Raw genomic sequence first — 27,171 nt, forward strand, 5'->3', positions numbered from 1 at the left:
CCAGTCCTCATTCACCATTCTGAAAATCCCAGGGCCTTTAAGAATGATGCTCTATTGGCCGGGCGTGGTGGCTCACGCCTGTAATCCCAGCACTTTGGGAGGCCGAGGAGGGCAGATCACGAGGTCAGGAGATTGAGACCATCCTGGCTAACATGGTGAAACCCTGTCTCCACTAAAAAAAAATACAAAAAATTAGCCAGGCATGTTGGTGGGCGCTTGTAGTTCCAGCTACTTGGGAGGCTGAGGCAGAAGAATGGTGTGAACCCGGGAGGTGGAGCTTGCAGTGAGCTGAGATGGCGCCACCGCACTCCAGCCTGGGTGACACAGCGAGACTCTGCCTAAAAAAATAATAATAATAAAAAAAGAATGATGCTCAATGTACTCTGCCTGTGCTCTATAAGAGGACAACAAAGCCTGATGTCAGCACCTCTGTTGACAGCATGGTTTGCTGAATATTTAAAGCCGACTTTTGAGACCTACTGCTCAGAAAAACAGATTCCTTTCAAAATAGTACTGCTCACTGGCAATGCTTCGGCCACCCAAGAGCTCTCACGGAGATGTTCATCTCCGTGAACATCTTAAGGAGATGAATTCTGTCCCATGCCTGCTAACACCACTGCTAACACCGCAGCCACACAGCCCATGGATCAAGGCGTCATTTCGACTTTCAAGTCTTACTATTTACAAAGCACATTTAATAAAGTTACAGCGGCCACAGAGAGTGATTCTTCTGAGGGATCTGGGCAAAGTCATTGAAAACCTTCTGGAAAGGATTTGTCATTCTAGATCCCATTAAGAACATTCCTGATTCATGGGAGGAGGCCAAAATAGCAACATTAACAGGAATTTGGAAGAAGTTGATTCCAACCCTCATGGATGACTTTGAGGATTCAAGACTTCAGTAGAAGGAGCTACAGGTGTGGGGGAAACAGCGAGAAGCAGAATCAGAAGTGGAACCTGAAGATGGCCCTGGATCGCCACAGCCTCGAGAGAAAACCTGAACGGACACAGAATTGCCTCTTACGGACGAGCAGAGAAAGTGCTTTCTTGAGATGGGATCTGCTCCTGGTGAAGATGCTGTGAACACTGTGGAAATGGCAAAAGGGACCTAGAATATTCCATACATTGAGTTGATAAAGTGGGAAGAGCATTTAAGAGACTGACTCCAATTTTGAAAGAACTTCTGCCGTGGGTAAAATGCTGTCAAACAGTGTTGCATGCTACAGATAAATCTGTGAAAGAGTTGATTCATGTGGCAAATTTTATTGTCGTCTTATTTTAAGAAATTGCCAGCCTTTTTAGCATTTTTAGCACATACATTTTAAATGGATGTATGTACATTTTTTAGACATAATGCTATCGCACACTTCATAGACTACAGAATAGTGTAAACCTAACTTTTATATACTCTGGAAAGCCAAAAAGTTCATGTGACTTGCTTTATTGTGATATTTGTTTTGTTTTGGAACCTAACCCATAATATCTCCAAGATAGGCCTGTATTTCCTTAAAACAAGAATATTCTCTTAAGGATCAGGTAGAAATTTTAAAATAAAAATATCATATTTTATTTTTTAAATTTTTAGTAATAGGGTCATGCTCTGTTGCCCAGGCTAGAGTGCAGGGGCACGATCATAGCTCACTGCAGCCTCGACTTCTTAGGCTCAGGTGATCCTCTTGCCTCAGCCTCCTGAGTAGTTGGGACAACAGGTGTGTGTCATCATACCTGGCTAACATATTTTTTAAATTTTCTGTAAAGATGGGGTCTTGCTACGTTGCCCAGGCTGGTCTCAAACTCCTGGGATCAAATAGTCCTCCCATCCCAACCAAAAATACCATTTTTATATTCAAATATTTTTATTTACTTGGTGTGCAAGTCCCAGGGACTTTATTATTTACACAGTCAACTACAGAATTAATATTTTAACATGCTGTTCATTTTTGTATTCTTTGGGGAAATCACACTCCAAAAAAGGAACTGTACTCACCGAAGGTGGTAGAGATCCGCCAGGCCCTTGCTTCCCACCACGGAGTCCGAAATCAGCACCCCCAACTGCAGGATGGGGACCGTGAGTTCATGTAGGCACATCTTCTGCAGGGCCTTGACCAGGTGGTCCAGGAAATACAAACTGTACGTCTACATGAACACATAACACACACAGGAGGTCACAGGAGCGGGTGTAGGCCACAAGCATAAGGGTCTTTCCTCAGAGAACCCCTCCCTCCCCGTGCCAGCACGTGTCTGCATACAGCAGGTGCTCAGCACGTTTCTGTGGGATGGATGGAGGCTGTGCTATCTTCCTTCCCTCTTCCACTCATGGGTTTCATTTTGTCACATGTGATAATCTTTGTGAACATCAGCACCCAAGTATGAAGATCCCCACAAGAAACACACCCATTCATGGATTTATTCAAATTTATGTGTTTGTTTCATTTTTCCACTAAAAACTACTGACTCACTAGAGACAGAATTTCTTTGTGTGCACACACAACCACTTAAACATTTAATATATAAAGAAGAGCTAATGCTTCCTATGATGTTGGACTCAGTTTGTTAAAACCATTACTCTTGAGTGAGAAATTAGGAAAGTTGGATGACCTGTTGTAAAAATGTACTTCTAAGAACTGGAGGTAATCAATATTCAAAGAATGACTGGGCCGAGATCTGGAAGTCAGTATGCATCCAGGGACATGAGCCTGGCTATCAGGCACTGACACAGCTGAGGGTCTCACGGCGCTCTGCATCGTGCTGCAGGCTGGGCTTAGAAAACTGGGTTCAGGGCCCACCAAGAGCTCCACTCTCTCACTCTCTCTCAGGCTGGGTTCTTGAAGGGCTGCACCTTAGAATTCCAGGCAATCTAGGAGGAGGCCATTCCCTCAGGGATGACAGCCAGGCAGAGGGGCCGTGCGGGCAGCCTGGAAAGCATGGGGTCCCTGGAGAGGTCGATGGAATTGATCACTCCTGGTGAGGCTGATCGGGAGAGCGAGCGAGGGTTGACAGGGCTCTACAGATCTCACAGGCATTAAAAGGTAATACAAGGACATTGAGAACAACTTCATGACAATATATCCAAAATGCATTTTAAATAAAAACATCCCAGAAAAAATGCAACCCATGAAAACTGTTACAAGAAGAAACAGAAACTCTGAAGAATTCTATAACTATGAAATAAATTGGGTCCATAATTTAAAATTTTCTCAAACAGAAGCTCTGGGCTCAGATGGCTTTACCAGGGAATTCTTCCAGACATTTAAGGATGAAATAACTACCAATCTTATACAAATTTCTCCTAACAATGGTCAGAAAGGAATACTTGCTAACTGACTAAAAGGCCAGCATAACTTTTACCACATCCTGAGGAGGACACACATGAAAGGAAAATTAAACGTCGTCTTCCTCACAAGCACAGATGCACATACCCCGGACAGAAGAGCCGCCAACCAAAGCTGGTGACATAGAGTGAGTGACAGTACAGCCAAGCTGCCCTATTGTGATAATCATTAGAAACAATCAAGGTAATTAATTCAAGGAATGAAGGAGGAAAACACCATCTGCATAGATGGAGAAAAATATTTGATAAAAATATAAAAGCATTCATGACTAAAATTCTTAGCGAATAGAAATAAACTTCCTTAATCAATAAAGGTCTATAAAAACCTACAACAAACATCAATTATACTTCCGAGTAAAATGTTGGAAACTTTCCTTTGGGATAGGGCACGCAACATAAAAATAGATGTTATCACCATTTTTATTCAACCTCATACTGGACGTCCTTGCCAGAATATAAGGCAAGGTAAAGAAAAAACAGTGTAAAGAGTGGAAACTAAAAAAGAAAAATGTGTTTGCAGATAAAACGACGATGTACACACAAAATCCAAAATAATCTACAGACAAATTACTAAAGTTATAAAGAGCTTAACAAAATGGATGCTTACAAGGCCAAAATGAAAACAATTACATTTCCACAGTTTATCTGGAGTTTAAACATGAAACAACAAAGCTATATTTACAACAGCATCAAACGTTTCAAATACACAGAAATAAATCTGACATGTATAACTGCCATGTAGAAAACTCTGGTCTATTGTTAAGAGACGTTGAAGATGACCTAAGTCAATGCAGAGACAGACCATGTCCATGGATCAAAACGCTCAACACCATAACAATGTCGGTTCTCCACAAAGTAACTTACAGATTCAATGCAATGTCAGTAAAAACTCTACCAGGGTTTGTGACGGGTCTGACACACTGATTCTAAAATACACATGGACATGCAATGGAGAATAAAAAGAGTAGCCCAACCGTCCTGAAGAATGAGGTAAGGAGATTTTCTTTACCAAATACTCATGGTTGTGAAGCTCAGTAATTGACACTGAGATGATGCTGCAAGGACAAAAAACTAACAGAAAGCAAGAGAGACCCCAAAACAACCCCATGCACAGGTGGGCACCTGCTCATGCCCAGTGCAGCCAGCAGGGAAGGTGGCCAGTGACATTTCAGGAAGTGGTGTCAGAACAACGGGACACCCTGACTGCCAAGCTTGAGGCTTGACCCCTACCTCATACCACACACACATCAAGTTCAGGTGACAGGCAAAACTATAAAGGTGCAAAATATTTCTACTTTTTGGAAAAATACTATAACAGAGTATCTGTACAACCTCCAGAAATGAAAACATAAAAAAAGGACACACAAAAACCTGACTAATTACAAAGGAAAAGACTAATGACTCTTATTACATTAAAACTACTAATCCCTGTTCCCAAAAAGACCTCCTTAACAGAGTGGAAAGGCAAGGCACGAAGTGGAGGCGGATCTGCTGGTCACATGGCTGCTCATGCGATTTTCCAGAATAAAAGATTCCTTCAAACCAATAAAGAAAACTCAGAAAGCTTAATTAAATATGGGCAATAGCCTGGAGGGCACAACACAAGAGAGGACCTCCAAGGATAGGAAGCACTGAAGGCCAACCTCACTGTGGCCAGGAGTGTCCCATGAAACGTTGGGGAATGCCACTGCCCACCCACTGGCTGCTGAGATTGAGGGGAGTGTCATCAGCAGAGATCTGCACAGGGCCACTCTACCCATGGCAGGCACAGCAGTGAACTGAATGACCACTGTGGAGGGCAGCATGGCAGTGTGGCACCAAACATCACAGGTGGAGATTCACATCCTCCATGGTCCAGAAAGTCTGTGATGGGTGTGTCCTCCAGGCATGGGGGCATGTGGGCACCAGGACACAGTGCACGGATAGTCACAAAAGCTTCATGTAGTAGCTGTTAACCGGAAACAGCCCATCCACCAGCAGGTGGATGGACGAACCATGGCCTGTCCACGCCATGGGCCACCCACAGCAATGCATGAAACACAGACCATGGCCTGTCCACATAATTGCCACCCACAGCAATGCACGAAACACATCGACAGACCATGGCCTGTCCACGCAATGGGCAACCCACAACAATGCATGGAAACAAACATAGACCATGGCCTGTCCACATAATTGCCACCCACAGCAACGCATGAAACAAACTCAGACAGACCATGGCCTGTCCACCCAATAGGCCATCCACAGCAATGCACGAAACAAATCATGGGGACACAGCGAGCCTGGCAGGTCCCACAGACGGAGTCCAGGTGAAGGACGCTCACCAAAGAGAATCCACCCCAACAAGGCACAGAGATCTAGTGGACACCCAGTCCTAGCCCCTGGAGCTGTGTGCATGACCACAGAACGGCGAAAAGGACTTGCGGATGTGATAAGGTGAGGACCCTGAGGTGGGGAGGGTCTCCGGGATAGTCCAGGTGAGCCCTAAATGTAATTCTGTGGGAGGGAGCGGGAGATTTGATCTGCACAAAAGAGGAGGCCATGTGACCACAGAGGCCGACCGGGATGAGACAAGAGGGATCTTCCCCGGGCCCCTTGGAGGGTGTCACCCTCCCGACACCTGGATTTGGGCCCAGGGAAACCGATTTTCAGCTTCCGGCCTCCAGAACTGTGAGGGGATCAGATCCTGTTGTTGTAAGCACCCGGCTGTGGGAGCTTGTCATGAGCACCTGTCCTGTCTCGCTAGGTGCGTGTTGGACTTGGGTGGGGAAGAAGGAAGGCTTTCCTGGGTGTCGGTAGTTAGGGGCAGACAGTGGTGCTGGGAGGGCCTGTAGGGGGCTGGGGGCTGATGGAACTCTGTCCTGTCCTCCTTTTTCTGGCTACAGTTCACAGTGGAAACTGGACCTGGGGACAGGTCAGGGGACACCATGCTGTGACGAGGGTCTTGAGCCTTTTCCTTATGTGAACGTACCGGCTTCTGGATACTTGAGGGGTTAACAGTAGAGTCACTTCTGTCCTGTTTCAGCACAGACAGCACTTCCTCGGGGCAGGAGTAGGAAGCCCACTCTTCTATGCTCGTGGGTAAGTCTTCCAGTTGTTTGTTAGGAGCTGGGCTTTGGCACTAGAAAGGCAAGAATGCAGGATTTCCCTGAAACGGTGGAAACAGCGGACGCCGCCCCCCCCCGCCCCCACCGGCATGGCTGTGCAGCAGGCAGGCCACAGCCCTGGGGAGCCGGCATCCCCCCGACCAGCAGACCCCAGCGAGCACCCAGATCCAGCGTCTGACACTGTTTCCAGGCAGTGCACGCAAAGCTTTCCGCCCCGTGCACAGCCAGAGTCGGCCTGGGGGTGCCCAGGCTCAGGACTTCCAGGAGCTAAGGCTCTGCAGCCTCCGCCTCCTGCATCTCCCCTCAGTGACAGCTGACTGATGAGCTCAGCAGTGCTCGTGCCAGGGTCCAGGTGTGAGCGTCCCGCTCTGGGAAGCTGGGCGGCCAAGTGGTTTCTCTGCCCAGCACTCTCAGAAGTGGATACTTGCAGAGAGAAAGGTTTCGTGGGATTAAAAAAAACACTTTTCTCACTGCTCTGGGACCCAGACCCTGGGCTGTGTCTACTGCCATGGCCTCCGAGCCTGGCAGACCTGGGACAACGTGCTTTGTGCAAGCCGCATGCGTTACGTGGCTAGCTCCAGGCCTGGGATTCCCGCCAGGGACAAACCAGGGTGCTTTACAGACATTCCCTCACATTGTCCTCCAAGAACCCTGACAGGGAGAGAAACCGGGGCACAGAGACCGGCCAGGGCCCAGCCTCAGCACTGAGGCCACCTGGGGCTCCTCCGAGAACCCTGACAGGCAGGGAAACTGAGGCACAGGCCATCCTGGGCCCGGCCTCTCCACCGCGGCCGCCCGGGCACCACCTGCTTGGGCTCCTTGGCTTTCTCCTCCTTTCCCTTCTCCTTCTCCTTCTCTTTACTCCTCTCATTCTCCTTCTCCTTTTTAGGCAATAACAGATGTGAGCTGGTTGCTGCCAGGGGTCTGCTTTCTAGAACTGATTTTCCTGCTGTCATCAAGGAAACCTGGGCAGGGATGAAATCCACGTTTGCAGCACTGAAAACCCACCCGCCACCCACTCCGCCCACCCTCCACTCCTGGGTGAGGGACGCTCAGACCCGCGGGGCTCCCCAAGCTCTAGCGCTCTGGTGGTCTTACGTCCCGTCAGCTGCTGTCAGGTGAGGCCCCTAGAGCACAGAGCGGGGCTGGCCAGGGGTGTGGGCACTGGGGGCTGCAGGGACATGCCCATGAGCACGCTGGCTCCGCGGGTGTCCCTCAGTCTCACTCCACAGCAGGACACCCCTGGCCCTGGGGCTCCCTGCTGACCATCCCACACCTTCCCTGCAGCGGCTCTCGTCGGGGCTGTGCCCAGGCAGGGAGGACACTGGGCACGTCTCCTTGGCAGGCCCTGCCGGCCCCTCGCAGCCCTGACACGTGTGGGCGTTTGGAGCAGGTATGGCTGGCCCCTCGCAGCCCTGACACATGTGGGCATTTGGAGCAGGTGTGGCTGGCCCTAGGGGGGACTTGCCACTCCACGGGTGAATGAGTTCAAGGTCTCTAATTAAGAACCCATGAGAGTAACGTTGAGCGATTCTCCTAGAAGGGTCACAAAGAATGGCGGCTTGGGCGCCCATGGCCCCAGGTCTGGCAGTGGTGGAGGCTGGTGGGGGGCTGGCGTGGAACATTCTGAAGACGGGATGAGGGGGCCTCCCTGCCTTTCCTGCTCTGCCCATGGCTGGGCCGTGTCCCTGTTGATCCCGAGATGCCCTATGGGGGTTCCGGGCAAACTTGTCCTCAGAAGAAAGGCCTGCCATGCCTGGCGCTGCCCTGCTGGGTGTAGCCCGCGGGAGGCCTGGACAGGCGCACGGGGCGGCCCCAACAGTGCTCCTGGTGGGCTTCACAGGGAGAGGTGGTAGGAGGAGCAGGATAAGGAGGGGGGTGGGAGTGGGGCACAGAAGAAGGTTGTGGAAGCCCCGTCAGCGGGCGGTTCAGGAGCTGTTGGGCCCCAGCTGCCAACAGAGGCGCCTGCTGCTGCCTGGGCGTGGCGAGCCAGGCAGAGGCAGTTTTGGGTGATGGTCGGCAAGGGCACTGGGGCAGGTGTCAGGGAGGACTGGCTGATCTGGAGGGAGCCATGAGCCCTCCCTTGGGGAGTGCTGGGAATGTGGAGGGTGCAGGAGTGAAGAGGGGAGTCTCTTGTTTTCATGCCGATGGAAATCATCCGGTAGAGAGGAAGAACCCGGATGTCGCAGGAAACTGCTCACATCTCAGAGGTCTTTAGGAAATGCTGGGAAAGGCTCTGATGCCTTTAGAATGCTCACTGCAGTTTCCCCAGCCCACAGCCCGTCCCGGGAGGCATTGCAGGGACGGGAAGCCTTCGCTGGGCCTCACCTGCCAGATGTGCCTGAAGAAGGCGTAGGCTGCAAGGCAGCAGTCCTCGTAGCCCTCGGCACCCGGCGACAGCACCAGCGCCAGCAGGATGTGCACACGGGCCAGCGCCTCCAGCTGCCGCACGCTACGTAGCTGCTCCAAGGACACCACCTCCCCGGCCTCGGACACGGAGCTCTGTGGGGGCATCTGCATGGCCATGTACTCCCCTGAAACACGGGGTGCCCGAGGCTGAGAGCAGGCCCGGCTACGGGTCTGTGGGCTCCAGGCCACTCCCTTCCCTGCCTGAGGCTGCGGGGACTGTCCGGTGCCTCGCCGACCCCCGGTGCTCCACTCTGCTGAGGGCCGGGAGCCAGGGGAAGAGCCATGTGTTGCACTTACTCTGCGAAGGCTGAGCTTGGCTGCCCCCTCACCTCCAGGGGCAGCTCCACTCTCAGCTCCAGCCCCAGGTCCCCAGGCCCTGAGGGCTCTCCTGCTGCCCTGTGTGTCCTGGAAGCCTCATGAGCTGCACCTGGCCTGGGCACCCCGTTCCTGTCCCAGACTGTCCCGAGGGCCTGGGAGTTCTGAGCAGGGCCCCCACTCATCCTGACAGGGGTAGGAGCAGCAGCCACGGGGAGGGTGGCCCTGAGCAAGCCAGCATTGACAAGTGCTCTAGGACGGCCCGGCTGTGTGCACGTGTGTGTGTGCGCGTGTGTGCACGTGTGTGTGTGCGTGCGCACGTGTGTATGTGTGCGTGTGTGTGCGTGTGTGCATTTGTGTGCGTGTGTACATGTGTGTGCGTGTATACATGTGTGTGCGTGTGTACATGTGTGCGCGTGTGTGCATTTGTGTGCGTGTGTACGTGTGTGTGCGTGTGTGCATGTGTGTGCAGTGGCCACCCTCGCTGGGCTCTGCCAGCCTCTGCTCTTCATGGCAGGCCTGCGGGAACCACCCCATGGGACTCTCCAGGCGCACCTGCGCTCCCCGCAGAGTTTCTGCCCCAGGTCACCCTGAGCTGATGCCCAGGCACTGGCGGTGTTTACGCTCTGGACGATGCCAGTGGGGCTGCCATCGTCTGCCCAGGTCCCCACTTACCAGCAAACCCCCACCTCCCTAAACTGCTGTGAGCAGGGGCCGGGTGGCCAGGGGCCTGCGGAGGAGGAGCAGCTGAAGAACGGAGCCCCTACCTCGAGTCGGAAGCCACCTTGGGGATGGCTGAGGTGCCCACAGGGTCTGAGGTCTCCCCCAGCCTCCTGAGGAAGGCGGCCTCCGGGCCGGCCCAGCTGTGTGCCTGAGGACATGGCTTCTCCCTGACCTGGACAGAACCTTTCTGTGAAGGTCGCCTGGTGGGGGTCAGGCTGAGTCCCTCAGGGCCCCCGCAGAGGACAGCGCTGTGACGCATCGGGGCTCCTGGCCTCCAAAGCCTGCACGGACACGTGGATGCCCAACGGCCGTCCAGACCACGGAGCGCGAAGCAGAGCTCTGGGGGAGCCGCGTGGGGTCGGCACCCTGCCAGCGGAGTGGGCTTACCGTCCGGCGTGGGCTCTGCCTCCGGGGCGTCGCTGGGCGGCTTCATGGCCAGCAGGATCTCGACGGCCCAGCGGAGGTGGAAGACCACGTCCTCTAGAGGAAAGTGTCTGTGGTGGAGCCACTGGCCGAACTCCATGAGGTACTCCACCTTCTGCCACTCCGTCTCTGGCTTCTGTGGGGGTGAACAGAGAGGGTGACACCCTTGCGATAGCCCTCGAGGCTTTCCTGATGCAGTGAACACTTTCATTGCTCACTTTCTAGAAGAAAAGGTTCATTCTTATCCCACAGTGACCGTTTGGAGGCTGCCTCTAATGAGGTCAAGCTGCCGTTTAGGCTCATTGGGACGTTTCAGGCACAGGCGAGATGGCGCTGCTGTTTCTTTTCACAGGCAGCGTGTGGGCAGGCTGCAGTTTGGCGAATCCTTCCCTGTCTCCTCACCCTCTGCAGGTGCCACCTCCTGGGGCGTCCCGGGTCCCCAGGCATTCCCTGCACCACAAGAGGACACGGGACAGGGGTCCTGCTGTCGCCCTGTCTGGGTGGCCCTGTGTGGGTGGTTCTGCGGGCAGCCCCGCGTCCCTGCTGGAAAGGACGCCTCCTCAGGGCGGGAAAGGTGTTTGCCCTGTCCTGCGTCCAGATGCAGAGTCCAGTCCAAGGCCCGGCCGGGGCAGACTTGGCCACCGTCGCTACAGAATCGGATGAGACCACCCTAACCTGACCCTTGCAGAGCAAAGCCCCAGCCCTGTGAGCCGGGGTTAGCCTGCACCGCACCCTCCGCAGCCCTGCGAGCCGGGGTTAGCCTGCACCGCACCCTCCGCAGCCCTGCGAGCCGGGGTTAGCCTGCACCGCACCCTCCGCAGCCCTGCGAGCCGGGGTTAGCCTGCACCGCACCCTCCGCAGCCCTGCGAGCCGGGGTTAGCCTGCACCGCACCCTCCGCAGCCCTGCGAGCCGGGGTTAGCCTGCACCGCACTCTCCCCTCCACAGCTGTTGCCGGGGCCACAGCCACACTCTTCTCCAGCAGGGTGGATGTCGCATGGGTGTCGCCGCCACTTCATTTCTGCTGCCAAATATCTGTGGCTCTCTGAGCGCTGGCCCATGCCACTTATTCAGCCCACGAATCTGCTGGGGGTTCCCTCTGTGCCCAGCACTCACGCTGCATCAGCCATCATAAGCAGGTGCCTGTGGGCCTCAAAGCACAGATGCTCTGCAGGACACATGGCTCAGGACCAGAGACCCAGTGGTAGTAGGAATGGGGCCTCACCCGGCGGAAGCTGAGGAGAGCCTTGAGGCGCTGAGAAATACTATGGGGGGTGTTTGTGGAGAGGGTGCTCCGGGCAGGGGTGCAAGGCCCTGCAGTGCGGGTAAGACAGGAAGGGACTGAGCCACAGCACTGTGGGCTGGAGAATGCGGACAGCAGCTCTGACCTGGACCTGGGGAGCCTCCCACTGCTCTGCAGAGAACAGGCCGGGGTGAGCCAAGAAGAGGTTAGTGCTGCCCACACAGGGAGACGGAAAAGAGCCCAGGGCAGCAAGGAGGTGGGGGTCTGGACAAATCTCAGGGCGAAGCCCATAATGGAGTGTTGGATGGGCAGGTGTGAGCGTGGAGGGGTGTGGGAGGGTGTGGGATGTGTGTGTGTGGGATGTGGGGTGTGAGTGGTGTGTGTGTGGGATGTGGGGTGTGAGTGGTGTGTGGGATGTGGGGTGTGTGTGGTGTGTGTGGGATGTGGGGTGTGAGTGGTGTGTGTGGGATGTGGGGTGTGAGTGGTGTGTGTGGGATGTGAGGTGTGAGTGGCGTGTCTGGGATGTGAGGTGTGTGGTGTGTGTGTGGGATGTGGGGTGTGAGTGGTGTGTGTGGGATGTGAGGTGTGAGTGGCGTGTCTGGGATGTGAGGTGTGTGGTGTGTGTGTGGGATGTGAGGTGTGTGGTGTGTGTGTGGGATGTGGGGTGTGAGTGGTGTGTGTGGGATGTGGGGTGTGAGTGGTGTGTGTGTGGGATGTGGGGTGTGAGTGGTGTGTGGGATGTGGGGTGTGTGTGGTGTGTGTGGGATGTGGGGTGTGAGTGGTGTGTGTGGGATGTGAGGTGTGAGTGGCATGTCTGGGATGTGAGGTGTGTGGTGTGTGTGTGGGATGTGGGGTGTGAGTGGTGTGTGTGTGGGATGTGGGGTGTGAGTGGTGTGTTTGGGATGTGGGCGTGAGTGGGATGTGGGATGTGTAGTGTGTGTGGGACGTGTGGTGTGTGTGGGATGTGGGGTGTGAGTTGTGTTTGGGGGTATTGGGAGTGAATGGTGTACATGAGATGTGCGTTACAGGTATGAAGTTGCGGCCTGTGGGGTGTGTCTGGGTTGCAGCTGTGGGCTGTTATGTCGCGTGTGTCTGTGGGTCTAGGTGCAAGGTGTGGGTTTGTTGTGGGTGTTGGGTGTGAGTCCAGCCACTGGAGGATGGAGCTGCAACATCTCGAGGGGAAAGGCAAGAGGAAGAATGGTGGGAAAAGCAGGCATTTGGTTTTGGGCAAGACGCTGGCCCCAGGGCGAGGCCAGGCAGGCAGCAGGATTCACAGGTCTAGGGGCAGGGTCTGGGCTAGAGAATTGCTTGTGGGGAAAATGGGCAGCAGCCATGTTTAGTTCAGGACGTGGGGTGAGATCAGATGGCCAAGGTCCTGCCCTTAGCCCAGGGCCTTCTCTGTCATGAAGAGGTGGGAAGGGGAGAAGGATGGGGAACTGGTGAGGTGGTGGGGCCTGGGAGCCACGTGAAGGATGCCATGGATGGGGAAGGAAGGGAGCAGCTGTGGAGGCTGGCGGTGGCTCCCACAAAAGCTGTGGACATTGGGGAGGGCCTTGGCCCTGATGGGGAGGTTCAAGGGAGAACGGGTCATCTTCTCAACAGAAGTGTGGGGCCACCGGAGTCCACAGGCTGAGGAGTGCTGGGGACCCTGCCTCACACCGTATAACTCATAAATGTAACAGCTACAACTATAAAACTCAGAAGAAAACAGGAACAAATCTTCAAGACCTTGGGTTATGCAACAGTTTTGCAGATACAACGCCAGAAACACAAGCAACAAAACAAGAAACAGACAACTAGAATTTCATCACAATTTAAAACATGTTTGTGCCACAAATCATGCCATCCAGGAAGTGAAGAAGTGGTTGAAAAAGCAGCTCACAGAATGAGAAAGGGTTTGCAGATGATGCTCCTGCTAAAGAACCTGCATCCACAATACACCATGAGCTCCTATAAGGCAACGAAAACCAAACCACCAGATTAAAAATGGGCAAAGGACTGCAATGAACACTTCTCCAACCACCTACAAATGGCCCATGAGCACGTGGGAATATGCACCCCATCATGAGTGGCTGGGAAAATGCAGGCACACCAAACACGAGGAGACACCCCCTTCACACCCACCGGCACAGCCAGAACCGTCGGACGACATCGAGAGCTGGTGAGCGTGTGGAGAAACCGCAGCTCACAGCCGGCAGGTGGGAAGGCAACCCTGTGAGGCCGCTGTGGGAGACGATCTGGCACTTCATCTCATGGCTCCACACAGGGCCACCGTGTGCTCAGCAACTCCAGTGCTGGGCTGTGCCCCCAGGGGACGAGGAGGGGCCACGCCAGAACCCGGGAGCAAATGCTGACCGCACCTTTCGTCACAGCAGGCAGATAATGGGAAACAACAAACAGCCGGGCGTGGACTGGGAGACACGGAACGGAATATGACTCGGCCCTAAACGGGAATGATGGGGATGGCCCTGGGCGATGTCACGCTGAATGAAGGACCACGTAATGCTTGGCTCTGTTTACAGGAAATGTCCAGGTCCGCAGCTTGCTGGGGCCGATGGACGTAGGGAAGGAGGGGGAGTGAGCGCTGATGGATGCAGGGTTTCTGGGAGGTGATGAAACCTTCTGAAATTGTGTGTGGGTGATGATTATATAACTCTGAGAATTCACTAAAAACATCACATTGTACCTTTAACAAAACAGACAACTGGAGGAAGGACCCGGGTAAGTGAAGACAGAAAACTTTCAAGGGCTTCTGCCCCGACGGCCAGTGCGACTCGGCTGGGTCCTGCCTTCCCCAGTCGCCCCGCAGCCTCCCCTCCTCAGGCCCTTCCTGCTTTCCCTGGAGGAGGCCAGGTCCTCGCCTGATCCCCACCAACCCCAGCAGGGCAACTGCTGAGGAACAACGTGGCCTCTGGCTCCCCGGAGAGAGGCGCAGTGGCTCCCTGTGGCTCCCCCATGGTGGTACCCGGGCGTCTGCCTTGACTGCCCAGTGCCCTGAGCTGGCACTCACACAGCACCGTCAGAGACCCCCAGTCATCCTCAGTTCCCAACGCTAAGGGCTGCCTGGACACCAGAGCAATCCAAAGACCTCAGGGGAGGATTGCTCTGAGCCAGAGAAACAGCCTGTGTAACAGAAAAGCCTTTTAAGATCTTCACTAATGTTGAAAGGTTCATGCCTTTCACACCAGGGGCCTGGGATGCCTTTTCATCCCCGAGATGAAGTTCTCGGGTACGCACCACATGGCCCTTGCTTCTGACAAGCAGAGGCATCAAATCAACGCCAAAGCGCCCACCTCCTCCCAAGCCCACCCCAAGTGCATCGAGGGGAACACCCGTCTCGCCTTCCTGGGGGTGGGGAAGAGACGCCAACGTCCCCAGAACGCCCACATCCCAGGGCCCTGCACAGCCCTGCTCCCCTCTGCAGCCACCCGCCCATCTGGGCTCCTGGGCCTCCAGGGCGCTACTACTTGGGGCATCACCCTCTGGCCCCCTCACCCTGCTCAGGGACAAGGACCTGACCACAACCCCTGCATGCTGGAAAGGGACCACTGAAACCAGCTCCAACCATCATCCCTGACTGGTCGGCCAGAGGAGTGCCCGGGGCCGCACGGCGCATTCTCTGCACCATCAGCCGTGGCTGCTCTACGTGCCGCCCACGCCAGGTCCCGGCTGAGCTTCTGTCCACACGGTTCTCCCTTTTGCTAAAGGACACATTTTACCACGTGCACCCACGCTCAGGGCTTCGCACCTGCAAGGCCTGGATGGCGCTGTTGTAGCAGGCCAGCTCTCCAGACTCGCTCGGCGAGTTCAGGGCCAGGCGGTGCCACATGTGCGCCAAGTAGTCCTCACTCTCGGCCTTGAATTTCTGTATTTCCATCGAGAAATTCTGCCCGAGCTTGGCCTTCACGATGACCATATGCTTGAAGATCAAGCTAAAGAAAGGGAAGGTGAGAAACCAATGTTGGGATCGGGTGGCAGAATTTTCAACGTGTGTGATGCGGCCCGGACTTATTCCTCCACTTCCTGCTTAAAAAGACAAAGCAAAGCAGAGTCCAGGGGAGTGGGGGTCTCGGGGCTGTGTGGGGTTTTCAGTCCCCGCTCTCCCTGTGTTGAATTCTCCTTGGGAAGTCAAGTCTTCCAGCACAAGTGGGAACCTGCGGAGGCCCAGGCAGAGGGGGGCAGCGAGGAGCAGGGGAGCACACGCCAGGCGGGGGTGCAGCAGGCGGTGGGGGGGAGCACACTCCGGGCAGGGGTGCAGCAGGCGGTGGGGGGAGCACACTCCAGGCAGGGGTGCAGCAGGCGGTGGGGGGAGCACATTCCGGGGAGGGGTGCAGCAGGGGGTGGGGGGAGCACACTCCAGGGAGGGGGTTCCGCAGGCGGTGGGGGGAGCACACTCCGGGGAGGGGTGCAGCAGGGGGTGGGGGGAGCACACTCCGGGCAGGGATGCAGCAGGGGGTGGGGGGAGCACACTCCGGGGAGGGGGTTCCGCAGGCGGTGGGGGAGCACACTCCAGGTGGGGGTGCAGCACGTGGTGGGGGGAGCACACTCCGGGGAGGGGTGCAGCACGTGGTGGGGGGAGCACACTCTGGTGGGGGAGCACTCCCCCGGTGGGGATGCAGTGTCTGGATCACTCACAGGCGGTGGGCTGTCCTTGGCAGCACCTGCACGGCCTCGTCCAGCACCTTGAGGCCACCCTCCCAGTCGTCCTGGTCGGCGTGGCTGTGGAAGAGCAGGCCATAGAGCGCAGCACGGAGCGTCAGGTCGTCCTCAGCCCCTGGGAGGGAGAAGAAGGGGTGTCCTTGGAGCTGCCCGATCCCTCATCAAAGGCGCCCTCGGACCTCCCGGACTAAGCTGCCCATCACAGTGCCCCTGAGGTGGAACCGTGGCTTCTCAGGTGCCCAGGCCGGCGCATGCCCTGCAGGGCTGATGTGAGCTGTGGACCTGCGTGGCCCCTCCAGCTGTCTTGTCTGCTTGCTGGTTTCTGCCTCTCACTCTCCATCTGCTTGGAGAATTCTGCATTCACAGACACAGCCCTGTGTTTCCACGTATTAAAGATCGGAGAGCAGGACTCGGGGTCCTTTCAGGAGTTCCATGGAACGCTCCCCCGCAGCCGAGGACACAGCGCCATGTGCGCGCTTGGGAGTCCACACGCTTGGCGCCCCGCAGCACGGGAACAGCCCCCGAGTCTCCACACGGGCAGCAGAGCCATGTGACACACAGAGGCAAAGGTGTCCGCCTTCGGGGCACACGCAGAAACCGCCTGCCAGCTGGGAGGGGAGCCCCACCCAGCCTTCACAGGGCGCCCCGTGGGCCGTCAGTGCCCCCAAGTGCACGAAGCCAGCAGGGTGGGTCCTGGTGCTCTGATCCACATCTCTGTCCTCGTGAAACAACCCCCAGGGCTGACAAGAATCACATGCCCGGTTGTGGACAGAATGTAGTTATAACTGAGCAGTAACCAGGCTGTGCCCTGGCCACGTCCTTGTTGTTAAAAGTCGCCTGGACCCCATCGCTCCTGTAGATGGGGTCTCTGATGTAAGAATCCTAAGGCTTTGGTTGAAGGATCACTTAGGATGTTTCTCAGACCCTGAATGCCAGCAACCAGTGTGGAGTCCCCCACAGAGGAGCACGATAGGGACCGGCCCAGGAATGCCTTCCCAAGACCCTGCGCTCTTCCGGCAGTCAGCCATCTCCACACTTCCGTCCTCTCCAAAACCCTCAAGACCCCCAAACTCCTCAGGGAGGTGGGTCTGCGGCTGCATCCCCATCTCCGGCTCAGCCACCCCAGGATTAACCCTTTCTCTGCCGCAGCCTATTCTCTCAGTGGAAGGACTTGCTGTGTGCGTCGGGCTCGTGCTTGCAGGACCAGCAAGCCACACACACTGCTGGGGTTAGTACTCAACTTAGTAATTACACGTGGCCACACTTTTGTTTATTATTTTAAATCAACTTTGCCTCTCTAAATAGACTCTAGATGCTCAAGGTAGGTTCCACTTTTCTATTCCACAGCATTTAAAGATTTCCCAAATACATATGAGGACTCTTAACAGGGATAACTTTTTTAGCAGATAATTTTTTTTCTATAAACATGAATTGGTATTCTAATATGATTCTATTGTTCTAAAGTCAGTATGTGTTTTTGTATGTTTGTTTTGCAGCTGTTTTGTGTCCACGTTTTTTGTGGAGCTAGAAAAATGCGATTTATCTGTCAGCACAGCCGAGAGGCCAGACTTCACGGCAGCCACGACCAGGGGTGACAGTGTCCACTCTGGACTCAGGGGTGTGTGGCCCTGGACAAGGTTCACGAAACCAAAAATAACACTGTAAGCCCCCCAGCCAACTGAATGGACCCTCCTCTTGGCCCAGGGCCTTCCGAAGTGTACCTGAAAAACTAGTTTGGTGGGGTCGGGGGTGGTAGGGGGCAAGGGTGGACAGGTCTCATCACATCCCTTCTGCCTTTGGAGCCAGGCACAATGGACCAGCATCCACATGAAAACAGAGCTCTGAGGGCTGACGGAGTGGACGCTCTGTAGCAGTAAGACACCAAGTTCCAGTCTGACTCTACCAAAGCATCACACGACAGATCGCAGGCCTGAAAGAGATCCAGGTATTTTATACCCAAATATCTTTCTTCAACACACTTTCAAGTGGGGCCCGCGCAGCTGTCTCTTGCGGGGAAAAGCTACATCCTGTTGAGAATCCCCTTTTCCCTCTCCAGGGCTGTTCCCTGAGCCAGGGGAGAATTAACCAAGAGTCTGGTGCCTTTTTGTCTGATAAGAGCTCGGAAGCCTGGAGGCTGCATCTGCAAGATAAAAACCCTGGTCTCCACAATTCCTCATCTAAACCTGGACATTCCTTTCTATCGATTCCAGGTCTTTAGATAATAACTCTTTCAACAAATTGTCAATCAGAAAGTCTTTGAATCTGCCAGTGACCTGGAAGCCTCCCCTCTGAGTTGTCCCACCTTCTGGACCAAACCAATGTGCACCAGACACGTATTTTGATGTCTCTGCCTGTAACTCCTGTTCCCCTAAAATGTACGAAACAAAGCTGTAAACCAACGACCGTGGGCCCATGTTCTCAGGACCTCCTGGGGCTGGGTCACGCATCACGCTCCTCACATGTGGCCCAGCATCAATCCCTTCAAATAGTTCACAGAGTTTGACTTTTTTCATGGACAGTCAGAAGCCAGCTCTGGCTTCTTTGTATATTGAAAAGGAATTTCATGAGCTCATTCCTGAAGAGCACTCAGGTGCCTGTCATGCGTCAAACGCTGAACAGACATTATCTGGAGTTATTGCCAGGTGGCTTCATGTCAGGGCACGGGAATTTAAAAGCAACACATGTTTAAACTTGGGCTCAAGTCCTTCCCTTTCCTTGTACCTGGAGCCCATGGGTCTGTCTGTCCTGCTACAAACCTGGAAGAAAATATCCTTCGGTCGTCCCGCCGCCTTGGAAGTCAGCCGTGGGCCACTGGTGCAGAAGCAGCGTCTTCTCTTTCTCCTAAAGTAACGCAAGTAAATGACACGTATATTTGAAAGTTGCAAGACAGTCTTTCACCACGAGCTAAGAAACTCCCCCTCTGAGTCTCCTTAAACTGCTTGCTATTGCCATAGCTGCTGTAAATTAACCTGACAATGTTGTACCGGCCACTATCGCCCACATTCTAAAGCTTAACAATATACAGCCAATTAATAGCTTAAGTTATTTTAATGTAAATTCTTGGCAAACAAGTCAGGAATTGCCTCTTATTTCCCTTTAAAAACCCACTTGGAACTGCCTCTAATTGGAATGCATGTTCAGGACCACTTGAATCGATGCTTCCGGATGACAGCCTTCAAGCTTGGCCCAGGCAAACTCTCTACTTATACCAATTTTGCCTCAGCTTCTTCCTTTTAGGTTGACATCGTTTTGCTTTTCATTTCGTTATAGTAGGTAGCTAGTCAAACATGAGCGGGGCAGGAGAGGCCCCCCGCCCCGCACCAGGAACTTCAGGCAACTATCAGGTGACGGTCCGGCAGCTGTTAACCGTCTCTCTAAAATAATAATTGGTCTCAGCCAGCACCAGGGAAAGGCCGCCTCCCAAGAGACAGAAAAAACCTGAAACTGGTGATGAGCAGCTTCCCGATGAGATCTCAGGAGCTGGGCGAGCGGGCTCAAGCACACACACTACGAGGCAAAATGGCAGAGCTTCCCTGGCCTATGACCTCCCTCTAGGAACACGCGACTGGTAAGGGACGACCTCAAGTGAGCACGTGCAAAACTCCAGTAAGTACCCTGGGCGTGCGGCCCCTCCCAAGTGCGGGCAGCCACCGTGCATGCAGACAGCCCACCGCCAGGGAAGCGTCTGGGGAGAAATCACGCAAGACCCTGGAAGTCGGTCAATGTATTGAGACAGCCAGGTGGGAAGGGGCCCCCAGAGACTCTCCGACCGGCCTGCTCACTGGGAGGAATGCGCACTGAGGGGGAGACACAGAGGCTCATGCCATTTGCAGCGGGGAGGAGCCCGGCCCCTCCTCCTCCCAGGTGAACCTGGGATCCATTCGGTGAGGTGGGAAGTGCACTGGCGGGAAACACTCTCTCGCTTCACTAAGAGCCTCTGTTTCCCCTTTTCTTCCTTTCTACCCAATAAAACCCTGCCTTTCTCACCCTTCAAATTGTCTACAAGCCTCATCTTTTGTGGCAGTGTGACAAGGACCCCGTCTTTAGCTGAACTGAGCAAAAGTCCCACAACAGTGGGAGACCCCAAGCCAAAGCTGAGCCATGCACGTGACCTCTCAGGTCTCCGCTCGGCCTCTTCCCAGTGTGCTTTCCCTCCCTTTCTTCCTGTTCTGAAGCTCTCTGATAAACTCACTCCTGCTCTGAGACGTGCCTCTGTCTCTCCTTCTGCTTTAGGCTCCTCAGTTGAAGTCTCTCTTCTGAGGAGGCAAGAACTGAGGTTGCTGCAGCCCGCTGCAGATTTGGCACTGGTAACACACTTTGAGGTTGCTGCAGCCCCTGTGGGTTTGCCGCTGGTACCGAACTTCGGTGGTGTGTGACTCGAATACGTCTGCTGCTAACCATTCGGCTCTATCTAATTACAGATATTGCAGCAAAATTTCTGAAATACTAAGTCACAAAAAGTCTGCAGCTGCTCCCCTAACGTCATTGAGAGCTTTTTCAACGACATGAAACATCTAAGTTGGTTTTGCGGCTCTAAATCAATGTGACGAAAAGCACGTTAGACAAAACTTAGGGAGGCAGTGAGAGCCAGTCTCAGAGGGAGTTCACCGCGGCAAATGCTGTATTAAAGAAGGATCTCAAATCAATAATCCAACTTTACATCATAAGGAACTAAAACACTAGCAGAAGGAAGGAAATAATAGAGATCAGAGCACAGACAAAAAAAGATAACAGAAAAACAATAAAGTCTATTGTTTAAAAGTTGGTTCTTTAAAAAGGTCAACAAAATTGAGAAGCCTTTAGCTAACTAACAAAAAAAAAAAAAAAGGAAGACTATTCAAATAACTAAAATAAGTAATGCAAGTGGAGACATTACTACCGACCTCAGGGAGATAAAAAGGATTATAAGAAAATCCTATGAACATTTGCACACCAACAAATTAGATAATCTAGAAAAAATGAACAAATCCCTCCAAACACACCCAGACTGACTCAGGAAGAAACAGAAAATCTCAACAGACTTATAATAAGAGATTAAATTAGTAATCAAAAGCCTCTTAATAAAAAAAAATCCTGGACTAGATGGCTTCATCAGTGACTCCCATCAAACATTTAAAGAAGCATTAGCAACAATCCTTATTAACTCTTCAAAAATGTAAAGACAAAGAAACGCTCCTGGGTTCACTCTGTGAGGCCAGCATTACTCTGTTATCAAATCCAGATAAAGACATCACCAGAAAAGAAAGTTATAGACCAATATCCCTTATGAACATAGATGCAAAAATTCTCCCCAAAAGATTAGCAAATGAAATCCAACAGCATATTAAAAAGATGACTCATAATGACCAAGTGGGATCTGTGAGAGGTGCAAGGGCAGTCACTGTGGGCAGATCTGTCAGCGTGATGCACAGTATTCAGCATTAACAGAGCAAAGGAGAAAAACCACATGACCAGCTCAACGGATGGAGAAAAGGCATCTGGCAAGACCCAACACTATTTCATGACAAAAAACTCTCAGAAAACTAGAAATAGAAAATTCGTCAACATGATGAAGGGTCCTTATGGAAAAACCCACAGCTCACGCCACATGCAGTGGTGAGGTTGAAGCTCTCTCACTAAGACCAGGAACAAGACAAGGTCGCTGCTTCCACTGCTGCTATTCCACCGGAGGCTCTGACCAGAGCTACTGGATAACGAGGAAGAACACGGTGAGAGGCAGCCAGACTGTGTGTGCTACATTGGAAAAGAAGAGGTAAAACTATCTCTATTCACAGATGACATGATCCTATGCAGAGAAAATTCTTACAAATCCACAAGAAAGCAATAGAGTCAACTAATGAATTCAGAAAAGTTGCAGGGCACAAGATCAACACACAACAATCAGCTGTGTTTTTATGCACCAGGAATGAAAACTCCAAAAAGGAAATTAGGAAGAAAGTTCTACAGACTGAGCTGTGTGCCCCCAAAATTCATATCCCGAGACTCTAACCCCCACTGTGGTGGTATTTGGAGACAGGGCCTCTGGGAGGTAACCGAGGTTAGATAAGGTCACGAGAGTGGGGTCCTCACGATAAAGTTAGTGCACTTTCAGAAAAGACACCAGAGAGCTTGCTGTCTCCTTCTGTGTGCCACATGAAGACATGGTGAGAAGGCAGCCAGGCTCTGTGTGCCATGAGACACGGCAAGCAGGCAGCCAGGCTCTGTGTGTGCCAGATGAAGACACAGCGAGAAGGCAGCCAGGGTGTGTGTGCCACATAAAGACACGGTGAGAAGGCAGCCAGGCATTCATGGCCAGGAAGATGTTCCTCACCAGAACCCAGCCACGCTGGCTCCCCGATCTCAGACTTCCAGGTTCAGACTTTGAGAAATAAATTAAGCCATCCAGTCTATGGTATTTTGTTACGGCAGCCCAAGCTAAGACAGAAAGCATTCCTGTTTATAACAGCACCTTAAAAAATTAAATACTTAGTAATAAATCTAACTAAAGAGGTGAAAGACTTGTATGCTAAAAACTATAAAAGGTTGCTGAAAGAAATTAAAGATCTAAATAAATGAAAAGATAGCCCATGTTCACGGATAGGAAGCCTTAACATTGTTAAAATGTCAATACTACCCAAAGCAGTATTCAACACAATCTCTATGGGTTGCAATAGTCTTTTTAAAAAATATATAATTTTAAAAAGTGATCCTCACATTCATACGGAATTAAAAAACTGATCCTCAAATTCATATGGAATTGCAAGGGGTCCCAAAGAGCTAAACAATCTTGAAAAACAACAAAGTTGGAGGACCCATGCTTCCCAACTTGGAAACATATTACAAAGCTACAGTGACTCAAACAGCATAGTATTGGCAAAATGATACCATATAGGCCAGTGAAATAGAATAGAGAGCCCCAAAATAAACGCTTGCATTTCTGGTCAAATTATTTTCAGCAACAGTGCCAAGACCATTCACTAGGGAATGCACAGTGTCTTCAAGTGGTGCTGGAAAAACTGGATATCCACATGCAAAAGAATGATGTTGAACCTTTACCTAATATCATATGCAAAAATTAACTCAAATGGATCAAAGATCTAAACTTAAGAGCTAAAGCTACAAAATTCTCAGAAGAAAATAATGGAGAAAATCCTCATGGTATTGGATGTAGCAATGACCAGGGATAGGACACTAAAGATATAGGCAACAAAAGAAAAAAATAGATAAATTGGACCTCTTAAAAATTAGGAACATTTGTACATCAAATGGCATGATCAAATGAGTGAAAAGTTAACCCACAGAATGGGAGAAAATACTTGCACATCAGGTATCTGCTAAGGGATTAATATCCAGGCTCCGTCCTGAGGCTCTCTGGCCATGAATCTCCGTCTGTTATGGACCTCACCATCTGCAGGCCCTCCCTTCACGGGGCCCTGCAAGACACTGCAGGTTTGTAGGAACCACATATCTGGGTCAGCCAGGATTCTTGGTCACAAGTAGTAAAAATCTACTCTGGTCTTCCTGGGCAGCCAGAAAATGTGCTAGGCAGCGCCAGTGGAAGGCTAAGCCCTGGGGCCAGGAAGCTGCATCTTGCCCACAGGATGGCCACATGTGGGTTGGCAGGTTGGCAGGCCAGGTGGAGTAGCCTTGGCTTGCCTCTGTACTCTCCAGTCTGGCTCCAGAGGCAGTTCTGCAGAGCTCAGACCCAGGCTTCCTGGGGGAGCCAGTCCAGGAGGGTCCCTTTGCCTAGACCATACTGGATGAGGAGGCACTGCCCCGGAGGAGGCCAGCATAGGGAGAGGCTGGGGTGGGCTGGACAGCCCAGAGGCCCCAACACAGCCTTTTCAAAGTCAGGCCAAGAAGCTGCCTTGGGAATGCCTCTGAAGATCTGTGCAGTGGCTTCTGTGGCGGCGCCCACTGCCTGTGCCTGCTGTCTTGTGCCCCACTCCCCTGTCCTCCTCCTCCCACTGGAGCTTTGGGTTATGCGGCTGCTCCTCTTAGAAGGGCTCCGTTTTGTGGGTTCTCTGTGGCTGACTCCTGATTCCCGGTTACGGCTGAGGCCAGAAGAGAGCTCAGAGTGGGCTGGACTGGCTCAGCCCTGGTCTAAAGACTGACCCCAACCCAAGAGTCTCAGCCTCTTCCCAGGAGGAGGGGTTGCCTCCCCATCTCCCAGCAGGGAGCTGCGTCCACAGACCTGTGAGCCAGGAGCACGAAGCCCTCACCAACTCCAGAGCCTACTCAGGAAGCCCAGTCCACAAGGCCAAGGCTTGTCCTGCAAATCTGTGCCCAGGGAGAAGCTGGCCAGGCTCCTGCTCTTGGGTAGAGGCCTGCAGGACCACTCCAGGACCCAAGCCCAGCCTCCCTCCAACAACCCTAGAAGGAGGTGCACTCTTAGATCCACATGGCCCCTCTCTTGCAACCATCCTCCCTGGGTTGCCCCATCCCCTGGGCCTTGGGGGCTCTACTCCCTGCCACCCCACTCTGCCTTAAGCCTCCAGAGGCACCTGTGGCTCAGCCCCTGCCCCCTGCCCTGCCCTCTGCTTGCTGTTCCTCCGGGCCACCCTCTCTCACGGCAGGTGGGGCCTGTCCTCCCTGCCTAGAAACCAAGCCGCTTAAGGAAGGGACTGTGCTGGCCTCGCTCTCTACCCACTGCTGTGTGTCTCCAGTTCTGAGGGCCCCTCGGTGCATGTATGCTGCTGGGGGAGGTCAGGGCTGAGCACCGAGTCCAGCAGGGGGCCCCACAGTGCTGGCACTTGGGGACCCCCCTTAGCCCCCTCCCCTCCTCGGCTGGTGCTGGTGCACCCTCTGGGAGGCCTGTGGGGTCTTTCTTTGGGAACCTCTCCAGTCCTTTCTGGAAGACCCGATAGAGGCCTCGGTGGGAGTCAGGAGCCCCTCCAGGGCTGGCGCACCTGCTTTCTGGCCTCTGTCTTGTTGATGATGCCAATGATCCTCTTCAGGGCACCCTTGGCCTTCTTCCTGTAGACGGCTGAGGACAGGAGCGGGAGCCAGGCGTTCCAGTAGTGCCGTGCGGCCAGCATCACCAGGGTGCTGCTGCCCGCGATGCCTCCAAACCTGAAAGAGGGCAGGTCATGACACGGTGGCTCCACCTGGGCCCACCTGGAGCTGCTGGACCAGGAGGGACAGGAAGGTCGGGCGCCCAGGGCCCATCCACGCGCTTGCTCCCTCCCGGGCATGTGACTTGCTCAGGTGTCCCTGCTGCATCCTCCCCAGTGGGCCTTTCTGGGCAGCACAGGGTCAGACCCCCACCAAGGTCAGGCTGTATTAGCCCAGGCAGGTACAAGGGCAAGAGGGGGCCACCACACCTCCTTGAAGACTGTGCCCTGAACTGGCCACACTGTCCACCTCGCCCTCCCTGGCAGGAGCCCTCCCTTGGGCCCACAGGACAGACCACAGCCTTGGTGAGCACAGGGGTCTGGCACAGCAGGGGATGGACACAGCCCCCACAGCACCACCCCAGCCCCTTTAGAGCCATGCACCTGGCGCTCTCCGTGAAGGCCTTGGCTGCCACCAGCCGCAGCTGCTTCCGGCCCTTCAGGTTCTCCATGATGCTCCTGCCCTGGATGCCCGTGGCCGTGCACAGCATCTCTGCCACCAGCCGGGACTCCTCGCTGCAGGACACAGGGCCAGTGAGGAGGGAGACCCCTGTGGCCCACCTTGGATCCTCCCTCCCTGGGTCACGGTCACTGACCTGTGAACTGCACAGGTGGTATTTTAAGACGGGCACCTCCTGGCCCATGAGCACATGTGCACAGGGCTCCGCCCTCCCCGAATCTGAGCCAGCCTCAGGGACTCGCCAGACTGCAGGGATGCAAGGCCCTGGTCCTCTGAGGCCTGGAGTGCCCACGTGTGGCCTGGGCGCTGGAGACAGCCACCCTGGGAATGCTCTCAACCATGGAGCTGGCAGCCACGTGGCAATGGTGGGAGTGGGCTGTGGGGACATCCAGCCAGTGGACCCTCAAGACTGTCACCCCAGCTGACTCTCACAGTAACCTTATGAGAGACCCCAACTCAAAACTCACTGGCTGTGTCCAGTCAGTCCCCAGAACCGTGGCGCAGAATCACTAACTGTTTTTTTAATGACTAATCTTTAGAGGGGCTTGTGCAGCAACAGATCCACAGAACCAGCCCCTCTTTGGGGGCCGCTCCCCTCTACGGGCCCTGCTGCCCGGGCCCACGTGGAAGTCTGGCCTCAGAAGGTCCACTCTGCACCCAGAGCTTGGCTGGGCGCACACTCCTGGGTGTCAACAGCAGCATCAGCTCCACGGCTCCTCATCCCTGGACATTCGCTGCTCCAGTGCTGCCGTGGCTGGGGCTGCAACGCCACACACAGTAAGGCAGGATGCCCGCAATGGACGGGGAGCACGCCTTTGTGGCTCAGCTCAGAGGAGGCACCGGATTTATTCTCTGAGAAAGATGCTGGTTCACGGGTAGACTCCCTTCATGGACCAGGGTCCAGAGCCAGGGACCTGCTTGCAGGAGCAGACAGCTGCTTCTGCCCCTCTGTCCCGAAGGAGTCAAAAGAGGAAGGCGCTGCCCCTTGGCCTGCATGGACCCGTAGCGCCCAAAGCAAGCCGGTGGTGGGAAGCTGAAACCACCTTCTAAGGTGGGCATGGCGACCTAGGCAGGGCAGGAAGGAGGGTTCCGTTTCCTAGGTACTGCCGTCCTAAACATTTTGATCTGTGTTAGGCAGTTGCTGAGTGTTCCATAAATGCCAGTGAGTGAGGTCTGCTCCTTCCATCTGTAGCCTCAGTGACGTCCCCCCGCTTTGCTCCGTCGGCTGCTGAAAGAGGAATGTTAAAATCTACAGCTAGAACCGTAGATGGATCCATGTTTCACTTCCTGTATTTTCAAGCTCTGCTATGAGGTGAACACACATTTAGCATTTTTATGTCTTCTTGAAGATTTAATCCTTTATGATGAGGAAGGTCTACCTCGGATAGTGCGCCTGGGCCGTTGAACCGCC

At 53.8% G+C, this 27,171-nt stretch overlaps 1 protein-coding gene across 1 annotated transcript in view; it reads right to left on the reverse strand.

Moving 5' to 3' along the window:
• CFAP46 (cilia and flagella associated protein 46) overlaps nucleotides 1-27,171 on the reverse strand; it is a 108,670-nt gene that overhangs the window by 39,352 nt on the left and 42,147 nt on the right. The window contains exons 23-32 of the mRNA XM_050803145.1: nucleotides 25,685-25,816; nucleotides 25,097-25,259; nucleotides 18,965-19,049; nucleotides 16,185-16,323; nucleotides 15,298-15,481; nucleotides 10,273-10,444; nucleotides 8,767-8,972; nucleotides 7,245-7,403; nucleotides 6,303-6,452; nucleotides 1,988-2,136 (exon numbers count right to left, since the gene is read on the reverse strand). Coding sequence (XP_050659102.1) covers nucleotides 1,988-2,136; nucleotides 6,303-6,452; nucleotides 7,245-7,403; nucleotides 8,767-8,972; nucleotides 10,273-10,444; nucleotides 15,298-15,481; nucleotides 16,185-16,323; nucleotides 18,965-19,049; nucleotides 25,097-25,259; nucleotides 25,685-25,816 — 1,539 coding nt within the window. The remainder of the gene's footprint in view (nucleotides 1-1,987; nucleotides 2,137-6,302; nucleotides 6,453-7,244; nucleotides 7,404-8,766; nucleotides 8,973-10,272; nucleotides 10,445-15,297; nucleotides 15,482-16,184; nucleotides 16,324-18,964; nucleotides 19,050-25,096; nucleotides 25,260-25,684; nucleotides 25,817-27,171) is intronic.

Source organism: Macaca thibetana, chromosome 9 (genome assembly GCF_024542745.1).
Source record: "Macaca thibetana thibetana isolate TM-01 chromosome 9, ASM2454274v1, whole genome shotgun sequence".
Classification (NCBI taxonomy): domain Eukaryota; kingdom Metazoa; phylum Chordata; class Mammalia; order Primates; family Cercopithecidae; genus Macaca; species Macaca thibetana.